The 18,960-nt window shown below is 42.4% G+C and overlaps 1 protein-coding gene across 5 annotated transcripts; it reads left to right on the plus strand.

Annotated features, from left to right (window-relative positions):
• CDPF1 (cysteine rich DPF motif domain containing 1) lies at positions 1 to 17,599 on the plus strand. Of its 5 annotated transcripts, none has more exons than XM_074590315.1 (4): positions 1 to 155; positions 8,736 to 8,859; positions 11,095 to 11,206; positions 16,808 to 17,599. In XM_074590315.1, the coding sequence occupies exons 2-4, from the start codon at positions 8,747 to 8,749 to the stop codon at positions 16,952 to 16,954; spliced, it is 372 nt and encodes a 123-aa protein (XP_074446416.1). In that variant the 5' UTR covers positions 1 to 155; positions 8,736 to 8,746; the 3' UTR covers positions 16,955 to 17,599. The 5 variants fall into 5 exon arrangements, with proteins under 5 accessions (XP_074446416.1, XP_074446402.1, XP_074446427.1 ...); XM_074590301.1 differs by lacking the exon at positions 1 to 155 and adding an exon at positions 465 to 590; XM_074590326.1 differs by lacking the exon at positions 1 to 155 and adding an exon at positions 575 to 590 and having other exon boundaries at positions 8,740 to 8,859.
• Positions 17,600 to 18,960: the final 1,361 nt, after the last annotated feature.

The raw sequence follows: 18,960 nt of genomic DNA on the forward strand, positions 1-18,960 counted from the left end.
GGCGCGGCGCGGCGCGGTCCCCGACGGCGCTGTCCCTTTAAGGGCGGAGCGGCGCGGGGCCCTCAGACCGCAGCGTTCCGGGCGGGCAACTGGGAAAGCCGCCTTGGTAGCCACCCGCCTGTCGCCACGCGTGGGTGGTGGCCGCCGCGGCGCGGGTGGGTGCCGCGCAGCTCGGGTGGGTGGAAATCGGGCGGCTGTGGCTGAGCCGGGCTGCGGCCTTCCCGCCTCCTCCCCCGAAAACATGGCGAGCGGGGCGGAGGGCCAGGCCCTTCTGTCAGCCAGGCCACGGTGTAGGGGCGGCGCGGGGGACCCGAGCTCCTCAGGAGCAGTTCCCGCTGGTAGATAATATTGTTGCTAATGAAGGGGCATGGGCGTGAATGAAGCTTTTAACCGCTCTTCAGCAGCGTGTCTGCGATCTGAGAAGGGTGTTTCTGTTCTCCTTGCCAGCCGTGATCCCTCCCTGGAAGACGGGTGGCGGGAGCCCTCCTTAGGGCAGGACCCAGACGGGCTCGGCTGTTGCTGCAGAGGCAGAGTGCGGGGCTTCTCCATCGCGGAGGAACACGGCGAGTAGAGGAAGCCTCGCTGCAGAGGTGGGAGAGCAGTGTCCAACCCCCCTGCTTTGCTTGGAGTGGGAAAGGTTTCAAATGCGCACTTCCCACCTCCAGAGTGCCAGGCTTCCTGGAGAATAAGTTACACTGAGCAGAGGGACCCTGCCCTTCACACCCCAGAAGCAAATGTGAGAGGAGTCTAGGTGAGAGAGAGCATGAGTCTCCTGAGAGAAGCATGCTGAACGGGGTGACTGCTTAACAGGAGGCACTCACTGCTTTTGGATTTAGAGGCAAAGCTTGATTCGGATTTTTTTTTTTTTTCCTACACAAGGGCTTTAATATAACGTCTGTTCTTTGTTTAATTGAATGTAGCGGCCACAGATCACTTTTAATGCGGAGCTTTGTGAGCTGAGGTCGGAGCTACAGGATGCAGCCTTGAAGGGGACTGGGGAGAGGATGCCAGGGAAGTTCAGAGCTGTGCAAGGGCAGTGCTTTTCACAGAATGGTTTGGGTTGGAAGGCACCTTAAAGATCATCTAGTTCCAACCCCCCTGCCCTGGGTAGGGACACCTCCCACTAGACCAGGCTGCTCAAAGGCCCATCCAGCCTGGCCTTGAACACTTAAGCTTTTGGATGGGCACAAAGGAACTTTAAGGGACCTAGGGAACTTAGGGGAAACCTTTGTTTCCTGTCATCTGTAGGCATTTCCAATATGAGGTTGCACTTGAGCAAGGTGGTGTTGGGGTCACAGCTTTGAACTTAGAGGATCGTAGAGCCATGGTAACAATCAGGTACTCAACTCCCCTTGAAAAATGAGGGGGAGTTAGGAAGCCCACAAAATGTATGAGAGATGGGGTACCACAGTTTCTTTCGGAATCTGCTCTGAGAACTTCAGCAAATATCTGCATATCTCGGTGATGCTAGATATGCTCTCTCTGCCTAAGGAGAGAGGTTAATCACATGCCTTTCCTTCACATTTAATCCAGACTTGCTCGCTGACCTGTTTGTTGGTGTTTTCTCGTGCTCGCTGTTCGCAATAGCTGGGATAATAAAACTTGAGAAACATATCTTTCAGAGGAAATGGGCATGCCTGTAAGAAGATATGTGCGGCTGTGTGCATGAGAAAGTATATGTATAGTAGGTACGAGTCTTTATTCTTGACTTTTCTGAGGGTGACAGTCTTTACCCAATGCCCCCTCCCCACCCCCCACCCCCCCCCCAGTAGTTTTGTGTTTTCTTTTCCTTTTGGAAGTTTTGCTTTACTTCATTAAGCAGCTCTCAACTAGAGGTCAGTCTTAACAAACCGAGAGCTTCAGTCCCATTTTACTGGAAAGAATTCTCTTCCTTGGGTATATTAATGCTGAACAGGGGAAAGTGGGCACTGACAGTCACAGCAAGGACATTGTAACATGCAACCCCACGTAGTGGGGACTGAGTATTTCCTTACAGTACCAGTTTTCCTCTCTGTAGGGAGATAAATCACTGAAGCTATATTTATTTCTTTCAGGATTATGTCAACTTGCAGTGTCTTATTTCCCAAAACACAGTGTTAGCCTCTCCTTGTGTATTTCCACAAAATCTTGGTGCTCTTATTTTTAGAGTCTTGGAAAGTGTTGCACTAAGTTTAGATTGTGCTTAACCAAGCTGATACTTTCAGTCGTACATATGCGGCCCTACATAACTTTTCTTTAAGGACAACTTAGAAGGAATCATCATCACATATATTAATAGAGCCATACTGCCTTATCCTTACCCATTATGGATATTAATCTAACAAGCTGTATAGGGAGCTACAGTTTGAAAGGCAGGCAAAATCAGTTTAGGGCAGGGTGTAACCTATGGCCATAGCATGCTTATTTGGTGGTCTATACCAGAAAGGAGATTTAATGAAATCAGACCTCGGGTCTGGTTTCCCTGTTTTGGCAAGGAATAACTGTAATCTGGAACTGATGTTCACTTCAGTGAACGCTTCAGTGTTTGGATCTCCTGTGTTACCTCCTTTGCAGTAAGTAGCTATAACTGCTGTGAGAAGAGCAACAAGCTTGCTTTGCCTTCCTTTAATTTCTAGGCCGTTTTACCAATAGAATGTTAGAATGGCATCATGGATGATGATGTGATTATACTCTGCTTAGGAAAGCCTGTTGTAGGAGGAGGAGAAGAAACAGGAATGAGAGCAGGAAACCAGATATGACCATAGATTAATTCTGGGGGTAAGGAAAGGAAGGGCTACTGACGCTGTAGTTCTCCCTCCTCTGTCAGGATTGTTTGTTCTGTTACACAGCAAAGATATCCACCATTTGCAACCTGCTTCTGCAACCAGATAGGGAGATGCCTCTACCGTAACTGTTTGGGCAACTTGCTTTTATCCTATCATTTACTCTTACTGTGTGATCCACTTAGCTGGGCTTTTAACAACTGTGTAGTTCTTAACAGCTGAGGAGCTGGCACCAGGATTCCCCGCAGCCACTAACAGTGATACTGCCAGTCGCCGGGGCTGTACAGCTCCGATGCGTCCACTAGAGGACGGTTGTACACACCGGTTAATCGGTGCCTCGTTGCAGCATTCCTGTCTGAAGCTGTTAAATTCTTACCTAATTTGAGATTCTTCTTTATTAAATGCTGTCTAATTCGGAGCTGGCTGCCTGCCGTATTAAAGTAAGGAGTACTTGGGCTAGATTTTTTTGAGTGTTGGTTTCTCAGCTTTAAGTCATGCATCAATTGATGCCTTTTTGAGGTTCATCTTCTGTTCGGAAAGCTTTTTTACCTAAGGAAGGGGTTTGATTTGCTTGTCTGCTCTCTTTCTGCTGACACACCCTGTTCAAACATTCCCTACAGCTTTTCAGAAAACATTCATGCTTTCACATCTGTGACCACCTAGGCTGTTTATCGTACAGCCACAGGGAGTCTACACAAGCTGTTGTTAAAAAGCAGGGCTCGGGGTCTGCTATATGACCCATACCTCGAGGGAAGCCTGTGTGCTGCAGTGACCTCAGCACAATCCCCCCGGCCTGAAGGGAGAAGTTGCTGCAACAAGTCAAGGTTTAACTCAGTCAAGTGATCTTTGTGACAGGTAATAAGGGTAAAAGTTCCAAATGGTCACACTTGGTGAAATTGCATTCCTGGGCTAATTTGTTACGCTGAACCCAAGGTAAGTCACCTCAAAAGAAGAGCAAGGAGGCAGCCAACAGGTGACCTAAACATACCTTCAGGGCAATAACATGAAGGAACTGGAGGGAGAGAGTTGTTCACCTGGGGATTAACTAGCAAGTAAGAACGTTCTGCTCTTTCGTCTGTTACCTGAGCAGTTAGGCAACAGATGATTTTTCTGAAGGAGGTGAGTGCATTCCTAGTGCTGAAGTATATTTAAATTTATATCACACCAAACACTGCAAAATAACTTGGCGTTTACCAGGCTATGAACTCAGTGGCTCCTACCCTTCTATTAGGGAGTACGCCTTCCCGTAGAGAATCAAGCTGTGAATATTTTAATAGGTCATCGTCATCAACAGTGGATACTGCAGGAAAATCTTGGCAGGAAAAAGAAACAAGGGTTTAATTGGAGAGGATTAAAGGTGTGTCAGTGTTGGTTTTATCTGACACCCCTTTAAACCAAAGTCTACGTCTGTTTGTAGGCAGTTTGCTTCTTGTATAGTTTCTCTAGTTTATCAGTGACTCAGAAATACATGATTCTCCTGTGGAGTATTAAGAGGGGCTTAACCTATGCATTGTAAAGACTTGTGCTAATGAGGTTTGAAGCAAAGAAAATCAGATTACGTATCTGTGCCACTACTTCGCCACTGACCCTGAGAACTTAATGGTGATTTATTATTTCTGGCATGCCTTCCAGGCCTGTTAGCAGAATGCTTCGAGCAGAACTGCCCTGAAGTTTTTTAGGAGTCCCTAGAGAACTGCAATGAGAGCCATTTCCCCACATCCGTATCATGGATCAGTCACAGTGTGGAGAAACACTCTTATAGTGCTGCTATCTAACCTGTGCCTTTCTTTTACTGCAATTATTTCCTTAGTATGGCATTCTAATCTGTGTGCTTTACCTTTCACCACGACACGTGGGCCAACCTCACACACGTTCTGCAGCATTCAGGGCTTGACTTGGCAGGTTTCTGCTGAGCGTGCTAGTTCAGTGATTGCTTCGTAATCATGCGTGTGTGGGTAGCTGTGCTCTTTTCAGAAGAGCTATGCGTGTGCTTAAAGCATGTGTTTAAAGTACCTTGCGGCTTACAGCCAAAACAGCAAATGCTCGGGCAGAACTGAGTTCTAAACAAGCTGTTCTAAAAGACTTCTGCAGTACATGCCAGCCAGATATTTGACATGTTACTGGGACATGGTGCTGCTCAAAGAGAAGAGAAAAAGCCAGTGTTAGCACTGATGATGATTTGAGTCACTTGAGGTCACAAATTTGCTTGTAATGATTATGAAGGGATTAGTGCCCTAGACTTTTATCTCCCCAAGAGATCCTTCATCCTGTTGTTGGTATGCTAAAGAGAAACGAGTTCTCACTCATGTTTCATATGTCTGCTTGGAGAGGGGAGGCAGATACCTTGTCATAGTTGTCATATCAGGCATCTTGCTAAGATGGTGTATAGGGCCAAACCAATGAGCTTACTTTGTGATAAACCAGTGTCTGTCTTGACTGTGGTTTTGTCCCAAAATTGCTTCTGTGCGTTTGCTGTCTGACATAAAGATGCAGTTCCTTTAATTGCAGATAAGGGTTTTGGAAGCACTAGAAGCTTTGTGAGAGAGTGCGTCTTAGGACTTGCCTGCTTGGGGATTTAGACTAAAGGTGTGAAGCACATACATAAACCAAAATGTTATTACATCTGCCATTAAATTTCTTTCTTCAGAAGGAAAATGGCTTTACTTTGTTATATAGCAAACTTTACTTCTGAATGGGAGCGTTCACTCTGAAATCTGTACGTTCACATTCATTAATGTCACACCTCGAGTTAGTGACCTCAGCTTTCCCAAGTGTTGCTGTGTAGACAAGCTCTCAGGACAAATGATGTTCCCAGTGAAATAAAACTTGGTACAGCTGATACCAATGACTTGTAAGCTGGGGGTAAAATGGAAAGCATCATAAATTCATCTGTGCCTCGCAGGCAGGATCATATGCTTTTCAACTGGCATAGCCAAAAATCTGTTTGTACATAGATATCATTCCTTCCCAGTGGTAGTCACTGAACAGATTCTGTTCTACATGCCAATGGTCTGTAAGAGAGCAGGTGTTTCTATATCTAACGTACTTCGGCTCTGAACCCAGGGCTGTTATTTTGACTTGGAATCAGGACACATTCATTCCAAAGTCGATGATCCTCGCTGCCATAAATACTCACTTTTTTTGTTGTTGTTCTTAGTGTTCTGCTTTATTTTAAAGAAAAAAATCACCACAATTTCTTCTGTATTTGATTTAAGTGACTTTCTGTACTCTACCTTTGTGGAGTCAGTTATTTTCTCTTTTTTAAAAAAGACCGATTACAAGAAATTGCATACAATATTTGGGACTGAATCTCATTCACACAGGTGGGTGTCTTGGTATTGCCACTGACTACCTACACAAAAGGTACATTTAGGTATGTTTGGGGGCTTTATCTGGTAAACCTGAAGTGCAGAGTTCAAAGCAGACTTCTTAGTTGAGTTTGTGTATAGTTTGAAGAATCCCAGTTTTAATACACAGCGGGAAATAGGTAGCATGTATGTGCCTTATATCTAACTGAAAAATCTGAAAGCACTTTAGTTAATTAAATTCTCTCCAGCATCCCTGTGAGGTAGGGAAAATACATGATATCCAAGGGTTACATCACTTTTGAAAAAATGTAGTTGCCTAAAGTATTCGCAAGTTGGATTAATTTAAACGAGTACCCAGCCCTATTTGTGTTACATTTGAAGAACTCCCTGTTCTACTGAAATGCCAGGAATGGCAGCGGAAAGGCTAGTGGTGAACGAATGATGGGGTGAGGGAGACTATTCCCAAAATTAAGTTTCAGGATTTAAGAGGCTAGGACTTTCTGAAGTTTACGAAGGTTACGAAGCCTCTGTAACCTCTGAGGATCTTGGGGCTCCCTGTTCTTCTGGAACATTAGATGACAAGTAGTCACAGTTCTGCTTCACCTTGCCCCTAATTCACCTTAGCAGCATATGTCTCTAAGGATTCAGTTTCATCACATAGGGTGAGCAGAAATAGCAGCTTACTGTCATTGAAAGAAGGAAATACAGGTCCCTCAGCTCAGTCCCCGCTTTCTCCTGGCTGTGCAGTTTTGCCTCTTACCTTGTACTACTGTTAGGAGATGGATTCCTCTGCAAGCCAGTTTGATTCCCTAAAACAAGAGGTGAAAAAAAAAAAGATGTTGGAAGAAAAAAAAGGGTTTTTTTTATTTGTTACCACATTAGTAACTACTGTGATGCAGTAAGAGTGAAACCATAGACTGAGGTGTTTGGCGTTGGCTAGCAGCTTCCCTCTCTTTGATGTTTCGGAATGTCTCAGACTACCTCTGGTCCTGTCCTGTAGACTGAATGGCCATTAGTTGGGCATTCAAGTTGGAGTGTGTTAGGTGTGCTTCTGGAGCACATCTTTCAGTTTAGTTTCATCTGAAACTGTCCGGTTTGTGTGCTTTAAGATTGCTCCACAATACAAACCAAGTGGGGTAAGGGAGGACAGTCAGGCAGTTTGTTCCCAAAGAAAACCCCTGAGCTGAGCTAAAGCATAAATAGAGACATGGCCTTAGTGAACTGAATCAGCTCTGCAGGGGAAGGAAGGGTATGGCTCCAAAGCTAGAAGAGTGGGAATGACCTGCTGTCCTTTGGCAGGCTGTATGTCTGCTCAGCTGTGAGCACACACAACCTAAATGCTGAGATACTGCCCAAATCCTAGTGCTCACCTTCCTAACAGCTTGATGTCAGCTTGATGTCAGCTGAAAAAAGCTGACAGGCTTGCAGCAGAAGACTGCATGCCATGAAAAGTGTTAGGGCTTTTAGCTAAAAGTGTGAGTTTTTTTGCTAACTACAAGGTGAATGTGTCTGTTCAAGAAAATGGTGCAGGTGGTTGAAGATACCCAATTTGGAAACAAGCCTTTGCATTTCATGCATGGATTGGTGCAGGTCTTTGGCAGGCACATGGTTAGCTGTGTTTGATCTGATCATACGTACATACCAAACTCAGTCCTAAGAGCATACTTGCCACACCATGCTTTTTGAAAAACTCGGGGTGTGACTTTGAACTAAAGTGCTGTCAGTGAAGAATAAGCTCCCAAATGTAAATCAATGGCCAAGATTTTAAGCAAGTCCTCTTGTAAGCACCAAAGCTGGTGAAGCATGGTTTCCTACATTTTGTATCTCGTGACTGATAGCTATGGCTTTGTAATGGGTGTCTGAAATCTTTCAGACAGATGGACAACAGCTTTTGCATGCGCAGATTCTCTGATGGGTATCTTCCATGAGGATAAAGCAGAGTCTCCGTCTTCTGCCTATTTTAATAAAAGTTATAGGACCTAAACTGTTTTAAAGGTACCTCCTCCTCTGTCCTTTGTGGCTTAAATGGGCCAACACTCTATCTAGGCAGAGGTTGATTACATCAGCCTAATTTCCAAAGAAAGCCAGATAAGAACAGGGAGCCAGGGTTAAGCTCCCAAAACTCTATTCAAAGGTGGTCCAGAAGCAAAGAAAAAGACATAGCAAATCATTGCGACACCTGGCTTTCTGGTACCTGCCTCCTAAGTGGGGTCCCAAACCCTTTCACGGCTCCATTTGCAGTTTGTGGGAGGAGACAGGCATTGCAGAACTGGATTAGGATTCTGCACAACAGATAAGGAGTTGTGTCTTGGGAAGCGCTTAGGGAGCATAGGCCTTGGTTGAGCAAAGGGTTTTCCAGATCACAGACCTATACTTTGTTACCTAAATTCTTTTTATGGATCAAGTTCAAAATTAATAGGTGAAGTTTATAGTTAGGCTCCCAGGCTGCAATTTCTAAACCTGTCCAAGGAATTTGAAAATTTAACTGAGATCTGGGAAACCAACTTGATTCGGGAGAAAACACATGTTAATCAAGGTTTGCAATAGTCTATTTTCCATTGGATTTTCATTTGCATAGCCAGATGTCCCACATCAGTTTAATCTTCTTGCAGGTGTGTTTCCAGTATTGCATTTTTGAGCTAAAGGATTTTTGTGTTTCTTGTAGGTAGCTTAAAGATGGGTGCTCCCAAAGAAGTTCGGCCTACAGGAGAGTTCACGTGTCAGCTATGTGGCTTAACAGCTCCATACACGTACTATGGGCAGAAGCCACCAAACACACGCTCTATTGTGTAAGTACAGACTTTCATGTTACAGACTTCATTTATGCTGTGAGCACTAGAAGCCTTGTACTATGGAATGAAGTGCACTGCATAAACCCAATAATATGCCATATTGCCCCTGAATATGAGGCTTGCTACTTAAAGTGACGTTCTTTTTCCAGAGGGAAAAAATGTTAAAAATTGTCGGCATTGATAGCAAAGACAAAAGAATCAACTTTCCTGTCCTGTTTCAATACCGTGCAAAGATTTGTAGTTAACCTATTTCCTATCCCCACTGACCACCCTACTATTTACCTATACCGTTATTTTCTTACTAGAATACTGTTGACTGTCAGCCTAACATTTCTGGGAATAGCCCTTTCCTTACAGCTGTGTCAGCTGGGCAACATGTAAACACAGCATGAACTAAATATATATGGTAAAAACACTTTTTAAGAGCTGTTTGACATGATGTGGAGTTTTGAACGGCAGTGCTTTTTTTGAGCGAATTAGACAATTCTTTGGCAGATTGTATGGCATTAAAGTGTGTGGAAATTTAGTACATATTTACATTTTAGGAGACCAAAGCTTTTTCCATCTCTGCTAAGCAGGGATAATTTGAATAGAAACTTTGCAGTTAAGACTTTGTCTGCAGACATTAAACTCCCCATAAAACAAAGCACTTAGCTTTAAACGTATGAGTTTACTTAGCTCTGTTGAGGCCATTCTGGTCAACAAACCCATCAGACAACCACAGTCAGGAGCTCACTGGAACTGGAAGTTAAGCGTGTACTCAGCATTAAGACTCCCCATTAAGACTGCTCAGTTTCTTATAAAATGGAAATAGCTGTTGATCACCACCTGCTTGGGCTGTTTTCCTTGGGCAGCTGTATTTTTATCATTCCAAATCCCACTGTTTTTCCCCACTTCTACTCAGCAGAGCAATGGCCCAGCTTTGATCAGGTCCATTTGTAAAGAGTCTGAATCAAAGCTGAACTTTCTTAACTTTAGGTTATCCAAGCTCAGTGTTTACATCTCAGCTCTGTTTGGATTACTGCGATTCAAAAAGCGAAAGAATAATGCTGAAGCATAACTCTTCTGTACGTGCATATAAGAAGAGCTTTACACGCTGTCTTTATTAGCTGGCTCTCTGGTCTACTCACATGTCCTAAATGCAGTGCTGCAGGAAACATATGCCAGACGTGAAGGCTTGTACGATGGCCAGTTTTCTGCACTGATGATGACTACATTAGGACTGTGAATCTTGCCAGGGGAGCTTTGCAAAGGTAATGCAGTCTTCGTACACGAGGAGACTTGTTGACAAGGTGATCTGCCATGTTAAGAGGCCTGATCATTCCTAACAATGGAAGGCTTGAGGCTTTTTTTTTTTTGAGTAGAGAGAAAAAGGAATAAACTCACGGATGCACACATATGTGTTTGTGTATGTATGTATGTAGACAAGGAGAAGGCAGTATGAGTTAGCAGAATACCTTTTAAATATATATTGTACTCGATATTACTACAGAATCCAAGTTTGATTTAAGTCCAAGAATAAGCAAGCCTTGCAGGGTGCCCTGTGCAGACAGACACCCAACTGACTTCTGTAATATTTTGCCTGGAGCTCCCAGGAAGAATAAGGCCTTAGTCCTTTCCAAGCAGGTTGCCAAATTATTAATAAATGCACTCCCTTAATACCCTGAAGCAAACAGTACTGTCTCAGACATAAAGTAAGCATATTTCAGGTCATTGTAATGCCTCTGTGCAAGTAGCTCCTGCTTGCAAGAGATGGGATCCTTAGCTTTACAGCAGTGACATAACTAAGAGCAGTATAATCTTTTTATTTTATACTCACACGTATGCAGCTTCAGAAGAGAACTTCTAATTTAAAGCTGTGCAATTGAAATGATAACTTGACAAGGTACTCAAGTTGGCCGTGGTAAGGAGTGCCTGTCATAAAAATGGAAGATAAAAAAAAAATACTTTAAGGTAGAGCACTGAGAAAAACCTACTAAGAGACCATTGAGAGGATCACCAGTTGCCCTAATTCTGGAAGATAGATAGTGCAGTATAGGACTGAAGGCAGCCACAATGTTGGTTTTGAAGAGGAAGGGAGCTGCATAGCTGCTACATTGCCTCCTGTACAACACCAGACCAAGCAAATCAAGTAGAAAGAGATGATACCTTTTCAGCCTCCACAGGTTCCCCATTTCAACTCTCCCCTGCTGTGAAATCTACCCTCAATAGCCTGAAATTATTCTCTTGCAGGCTTTTAGAAGAAAGCTATGTTATGAAGGATCCTTTCACCCCTTACAAGGACAAGTTCCTCATCCTTGGGTCTCATTGCAGTTTGTGTAGCAGATCAGTGTGCGTTGGTACAGTAAGTAACAAGTGAAACAAGCTTCTCCAATCATTTTGTTTCAGTCCTGGTGACCTGTTAGAGAAAAAACAAACAGCAAAAACCTAAACAGCCGATTTTTAAGACAAGCTAATTGTACGATTCCCCCATGTAAAGTTCTTTGTATTCAATTAAAATGATCAGCAACTTTAAGCGTTCTATTTGGAGATGAGCATGGTCTAGCCTCACAAACATAACAAGTGCTCTTTCCCACTTTCTCAGCACATGAAAATGCAAGGGATATCACATATTACTTCAAGACCTTTAACGTTGGGTAGATCATGATATACCAACAGTAGATTTTTTTTTTTTTTCTTGTAAAGGGGATCTAAAGATCCGTGGATTGTTAGGTTTGCATGCACAGCACAGGGCTGTGCATCCTATTTGCAAAAGCTAAGTGAGAGAGAAAGTGAGCAGGGAGGGGAGTTGTGCGATGCTGTGATAACTCTATGAAGAATGAATTTGAGTAGCAGCTGGTAGGCAACCTTAAGCTATGAAATCTGAGTGTGGTTCAGAAAGGTGCTGTAAAATTACAGTTGTCTTAATTCCTCCTCAGTGCAGAACTAGTCCCTTTGTTTGCTGTGAGTTCAAAGCAAAAATGAAGACAAGTTATTACACAATTATCAGTGTCTGGAGGCTGTACTATGCTTCTTTGAGGCAGTACAATGAACCAAGAAAACTTAGGTTCCGCTCCTTTCCCTTGGCAAGCCAATTCTGTGGTTGAAAGAGATTTGGGACTAATGCAGTAGTCAGGACTCAAGCATGACTCAACCCGTGGAGACGTCACCTGATTGTTTACACAGACAACAGTATGTATTTGTATCACCAGATACTGTTGCCCTTACAGCAGCCAGATCCCAGCCTTCTCTTTCAAAGTTGTTGTTTGCTATCCTAAAGTGATGTGCTTAAATCTAGAGTGCAGCTAATAGCATGTGTGAGAGCACACCTTGGTCTTAAGTGTCATCTTTATCCATTTTCAAATTCAACCTTTTCAGCCCATTCTCTAATTACAGTGGTTAGGGGCCAGTTCCAGTGACATGATCCTTAATGAAAGTAGCTAGTAGCAGGAGTTATAAAACAAACAGATGGACCTGTTAAAGACTCTGTGAAGATGTAGAATTTTTTTTTTCATGATGTTTGGTGGCCAGTTATATTGCTGGTGGGACAAAGTAACACTTCTGGCCTGCTCAGAGCATGAGGTGATATAATCTGGGCAACTGAGACAGCTCATATGCCAATGCCAGACAGTTTCTGTGTGGGGACTTGAGGAAATTCTCCTGAGCAAAACAAAGGGTCAAATTACACTGAGAAAACTTACAGGCTTGGACAGACACATCCAAAAGGAAACTGGCACGCTTGGACAAGTTTAGCTGCTATTCTGACTTGCAGGGAGTTAGCACCAAGGATGGATTTGGTCTACTGTCCTAAGAGGAGCATGCAATTACACCTTTCTCCTGATCAGGTTTGTTTCCTATTACTGAAGTCTTTTCTGTCACTTAAATAAATGAAAATCACCAAAAGCTCAGACTAGAGATTGCAACTGAGATTTTTTTTTTTTTTTGTTTCTTTTCTGGAACTACCTGAGGACTACATGGGAGTCAGATGAAATGCCAGTGCTCTCTGGTTATGTCTTTAGTAGTTCGGCTCAAGTTTCCAGAGCCAAGTAGCTCAAGGCAGTTGTGTGGAGGCAAAACTCACATGTGAGCAAGATCTTCCTAGTGACAATGTCCTCATCTTGGCTGGTAGTTGACTCGCTCCCACGCACAGCCAGAGGAAGAGGCAAGTGCAGCAAGTCAGATAGTTTGGGCTTATGAGCTTGATTCCTGCCCTGACACGTCAGGTTTATCCCTCCTTTTTAACAGCAGAGGATTAGCAACTCAGATACATTTTGGGCAAACTTGAGCACAGTTAGCTATTTTCATTCCCAAATGAAGTGTCTTGAATTTATGAAGGATTCAATGGATGGTCCCAAGCTTGGCAGTTAAATCTGTCAGAAACAGAGTTTCAGCCTCTCAGTATCTTTCCACACAGTGTGTGTTTCTGAATGAAGATGGGGCTTGCTTTTTAAAAAAAAAAAAAGATTTAATAATTGTTTCAGTTAATATCTTCTTACATTGTTGTGCCCTAGATTAGCAGTGAGCTAATAGAAGCCTCTTCTAATCTTTTTGACATTCCTGCCTATTTTGCCTGTCGTGGAAATATGTCAATCATTTACTTGTTATCTGAGTCTTCAAGATTCCCCCAACGGTATCACTCAAAGCAAAACCTTGATTGTAAATAATTGAGAATAAATTTCTTACCAAACTGGCCAGGCCAGATAGTGAATCACACATATGACTATGGTTTCAAAATGTATTTAGCAATACAGCTTAGGTAACATTGAAAGAGATCTGCAGAAATGATAATTAGTGCTTTAAACACCCACACCACAACATAGGTAAACACATACTATTCCTCTTTCATGTAGGGAAAATTAAAAGTCCAGAGAAGTAAAAACTTACCCAAGGCAGTAGAGAGAGCCAAAGTTAGGATAATATCTCTGTGGATTGGTTTTGGTTCCTGCTTGTACTTGACCCAAGCAGATCAACTCAGCCCTATGCTGAATGTTTCCATAATGTTATAACATAAGAATTGAAGCTGAAGAAAATTATGCTTTCTTGGTCCTCTTTGGCAAAGCAGTTGGACCAATTTGATGGAAACTTTCCTGCGACAGGTTGCTTTCATTTTTATGTGAAGTCAAAATAGCACTAGACTAACCTGTGGCAAAATTAAGACACTTCTGACTTTAGATTTGGCAAAGGGCTTGGATTTAATTTGCCAGCTTTTAAGCTTTTCATGAGACAACCCATGCTAGCTGAAGTGTCTTTCCTTGGCTGTGCTGTGCCAATGAAAGTCCAGACTTAGCAACTGTTCTGATAATGCTCATAAACTCACTTCAGATTTTCTCTTAAGTGTCATTCAATTAATTTACTCCAGTCACCCTACTGAACCAATCTTTAGCACAGTGTATTGGTTAAGTGCCATTATTTCCAGCCCAAGTGGAAATAATTCTAACGATTATCGGTAACGTCTTAAGACGTGTCAAAACTCCACAAAAAGGAAGATAATAAAAATGCTTTCAAAAACTCCTTAGGAAGGTCGAGTGCCTTTCTTCCTGTTTCCCTTTCAGAAAAGGGGGGAGGAAATTATATAATCTGACCATATTAGTCATTTGAAACAGTTATTTCTTTCTCTATTGCAACACTTGCTAAACATAGGAAAAGAAAAGACATGGCTTTTGGAGAAGAAAGGAGGAAAGGGAGCCAAGTTTTCATCCCTTATTGCTCACCTCAGCAGAAGGTGACTAAACACTAACCTTGGATGTGATTGTAGGTATTAAGTGATAAACGTAATACTACAGCTGCTTTCCACTCAACTTCCAGTCATGCGAGGTCAATCCTGGACATGGTTAGTCAGAACTTTTCCTTTACATAGAGTTTCCTTTACGAGTGTGGTAAAGATAATATCCCTGTATGTATTGCTTTCAGACGTGATCTGTGTGAAAACCGAAATAAACTCTGGCAGTGTGCTTTTGCAGCTCAGTTTTGCCTGAATTTTACTGTTAAGTTTGAAATTGAAATGGTCCCTCCTGCCATGGTCATGGCAGGGGTAAAACATATTAAAGAATTATCTGATTAAACCCAGAACTCTATCAGGATGATGGTCAAAGGCCCAAATAAGGGCTTGACTATACATAATAAGTGTAATTCACTAAAACAACAGCTAGGCTGAATAATCCCACGACTGAGAGAGGAGGACTAAGGGTTTGTGGAACCAGTGCCCAGGTGTGCAATGGTTCATATTCATGATTTGCGTGAGTCCTATTCTCCAAAATCAGAAAAAGTTGGCAACTCGCTTCAGCTAAAAGAATGCAAGTTGAGCACTTGTATATGCATCAGGAGCTACGTCTTAACATCAGCCTTCCCTGGCTGCAGAATGGGGGGAAAAGCCTCTGCCCTCCTTTGTCGTTGCCCAGGAGCAGCCTGTGGGTCAGCATCCATCGCTGTGGAGCCACGAACTTAACCTGGAGTCTGGGGCGGGCGGCGGGGGGGACCTGTGTGCCATTTTGCAATACAAACAAGAAGAACTTAAACTCTAATCTTCCCTTTTTAATTGGCAGCTTAAAGTATTAAGGATGCTAAAAGACAAAAAACAATAGGCTCTGGAGGTTGTGCAACTGAAATCCAGTTTCAGGGCTTTTCAGAGACCAAGGCTTCACACTAGCTCTGAATATGAAGGGGCCTGGCAGTCAGTGCAGAAAAGGACAATAGATGAAGAGAAGTTGTTCCTCGGGCTTGAAAGTCACACAGAGGCAGGCTGATTGTGATTTTGATATAATCATCTGCTGCTGAAGTCCAGATAGTGACACGGGAAACAAAAGCAAGAACAGAAACATCCAAGCCAAGGCCTCCAGAGATAGGCCAGCCACAAATGACCATGGCAAGAGGAAAACTTTGCCATTTAGGTAAAATGCCTGGAATCCATTACTCCCAAAAAGATGTCCCCATCCATCTGAATTGATGTCTTTATTCATGCTTAAATCCCCAAGAATAATCCATCAGCAACACCAGCTCCAGCTTACTCGTTAAATCCTATTTGGAATTTAGTGGTCAGCACACCAGGAGAACCATGGGTTTCAGTCTCGCCGCAGGGCAAAGGAATAATACATTAGTAAGCTTTGCTTCCAGTTGTCCAAACTCTGTACTGCAAATAGATCAAAATATTCCATCAGTTTCGCTTCTTCCTAGTCAATAACTAATATCTGCTTAGAGCTAAGTGGGTGAAAAATAAATATTTGGTCTGTAAGGCTTGCTAACCAAATCAACTGTGAACAAAACGTCAGATCATAGCGTCATTGCATTTCAAGGGCAGGGTAAATACCTTCTTTGTGCACAATGGCTTTTATACTTTGCCATCAAGAATTCAGATAAGAGACATGAGCTCAACCTTTAGTGCCATGTATGCTTTTAGTTTTTAATCAGCAAGTACATTTATTCAAGGTGAAGGTGATTAAATGGATGAAATCTCTTAGAGGAAAACTTTGCTATTTAGGTAAAACCCATGGAATCCATTACACCCAGAAAGATGTCCTGATCCATCCGTGCTGATGCCTTTATTCATGTTTAACTCCCCAAGAATAATCTGTCAGCAACACCAGCTCCAGCTTACCCATTAAATCCTGTTTGGAATTTAGTGATCACGCCAGGAGAACCATGAATGATGCTTGAGGGACAAGGCAATTGCAAGGAAATGTGTTCCTGTCCCCTGTAACAGGGAGCTGATGAGGGTCGCTTCTTTAAAAGGAGCAACATGACAGTCGATTTGGTTCGCGATTGTTGCAGACCCAGTTTTTATTTTTCACCCAGTTAGCTCTAACCAGATGTTAGAATTATTGAATAGGAAAGAAGCAAAATTGCTGGAATATTTCAACCTAGAAGAAAAAATTAATTTAGAAGAGTTCTAAATATAAATGTGGTTTAGTGAGAGTGGAACTTCAGCAGTTCCATTTTGTGTATCCTGCTAATAATGTTATTTTCTTTACAGGAATGCAGTCTGTTCTACTCCAAAAGATTTTGCCTCCCTTGCGTGAATGAAAACCTAAAGGCCTTTCCTTTGGAAATACAAGAAGATATGGATAAAAGGAAGCCCCAACAAAAATCCTCCTGTAAAAAAGGCGATACAAGAACATAAATACCGAAGGACCGAGAGAGACAGTTCTTTGGCTGGGGTTTCTCCTCTCTCCTTTTGGAGAGTATCATGTTGCTCCTTTTGAAGAGGTGACCTTCATCAGCTCACTACTACAGGACACAGTAACACATTTCCTTACAATTAGCTTGGCTTCAAACGTCATCACGCAGCGATCGTCGTGCCAGCAGTACGGCCTTAAGGTGTTGAAGAGCCAGAAAGGCGGGCAGACGAGCCTGCTGTCACCACGTCAGACGCATGCAGTAAAAAACTAAACAGTGTAAAGCATGGGAACCATGTCCAAATTTTCACATTTGTTCTTTTCATGTTTTGTGTTGTTCTTAACACTCCTACAGTGTTACGAAAATCTGAGACAGATTTATCTGGCTTAATTCAGTATACATCGAAGGAAGTTGGTATACCCCAGTTGCTAACCTGACAGGTGCTGTCCTGATAAGATTATAGTAGGCGAGGAATTCAAAGCTTTATGTTTAAGTCTAAAATAAAACTGCTATGAGAAAATGTCACAGATACCCGTAGAAATATCTAGATTCTTCAAGATTGTAATCCCAATACCATCACAGTATTAAGACTTCTGAAGGTAGGTGCTCTTCTAGTAAAATACCAGTATAATAAAAAAAATTAAAATTATACTTACAAGTCACTTGCGCTTGCAGTCACGTTCCACTCAGTCTTCCTGTCCGTTTCAATACAGCAATAGGAGAGGTTAAGGACCCTTAATATGTCTAGTTTATGCTTTATAAGTAAAGATGACTTTCTTTTCACTTTCCCATCAGTTAATCTGGAAATAGAAAAGTTCCATTAAAAAGCTCAATTCTTTCCTGAACTGGGCAGTTAAACTGCAGCTAGAATAGGGATTTCAGAAACATTGTTTCAGTCATAAAAGGGTAAAAAATTTTTAGGGAAACAGCATGTTTTTTAGCTCAAAAATTAGCTTCTCAGTTATCAGTGTTGCCTTTGTCTTAATTACAAGGAAGATTTAGGTGGCATTTATATAAAACTACTTAGTCACACACCTTAAGGATATGTCTAGAATTGCGCCCTAATCACCGGATCACATTACTGACTCGAGCTTTCGTTGGTCATTGGTTCGGAACCTGTTAATGCCTTGGTTAACATCTCTTTGCTCAACTCTTCCATCCATATAATTTGTCGTATGTCAACATTGAAACTTGACCATTTTCGTAGAATGAACCATGTGTCTGTTAAAAGAAATCAACACGATTTCAGTGATTTACTTTTAGTTCTTTAGGACATTTGAGTGCCCTAAAAATCTTTCTTTTATTTTTCCTGAACCTAGTATATTGCTGTCCTCTATTGGGGACTGGAATTTCTTGCAGTTACTAGAGGAGCAATAATAGACCTATTACTACCGTTTTAAAGCTCTAGATCCTTTAAGACATAAAATACATATACATCTTTAATTACCAAAGAAAGAAAAAAAAGAAAGATGCACGTTGGAAGTCAACATTTCACATTCCTTTCTGTAGTAACAAGAGACTAAGCTTTCAAAGAAATTGATATTAAACTTATTTAGAATGGGTGGTATTAAATTTCAGTTTCATGTTAGACACCCACACAGTTTAAAAGTTGTAACGCGTCTCCTCTGTACAAATAACAGGCAGATCCTGTCCTAAAACCCAGAACTGTAAGAAGAGTGAGAGATGCTAGAAAGAGAATCACAGCGCTTTTCCACCTTTAAATTGTAGTCGTCATAAACAAGCTGACAAAAAGCAGCATCGCCATGCGAGATCACATTCTGTGTTTATACCAGCAAATGTCTGTCTAAAACACGCTGTTTGCAACAGGTTGTGTCTTAGCTTGAAACTAAGTTTTTAAAGCCTGGTTCGCACAGTTCCTGTCGGAACGAGAAGGTGCCGTTGGGCTGCATGATACGCAGGCCTGTCTTGGGGCTGGGAGATGCACCCACGCAACGCGCTGGGAAGGATCTAATGGCCCTGAGCTGTTTTCCCTCCTGTTCAACCTCCTCT

The sequence above is a fragment of the Larus michahellis genome, chromosome 1, assembly GCF_964199755.1.
Source record: "Larus michahellis chromosome 1, bLarMic1.1, whole genome shotgun sequence".
In the NCBI taxonomy this organism is placed as follows: Eukaryota; Metazoa; Chordata; class Aves; order Charadriiformes; family Laridae; genus Larus; species Larus michahellis.

Bases quoted from the DNA above. Each gene is read 5' to 3' on its own strand.
- CDPF1 (XM_074590315.1), top strand. From the start codon at position 8,747: ATGGGTGCTCCCAAAGAAGTTCGGCCTACAGGAGAGTTCACGTGTCAG. The intron at 8,860-11,094 runs GTAAGTACAGAC...ATTCTCTTGCAG, and splicing joins CCAAACACACGCTCTATTGT to GCTTTTAGAAGAAAGCTATG. The intron at 11,207-16,807 runs GTAAGTAACAAG...TTTTCTTTACAG, and splicing joins GATCAGTGTGCGTTGGTACA to GAATGCAGTCTGTTCTACTC.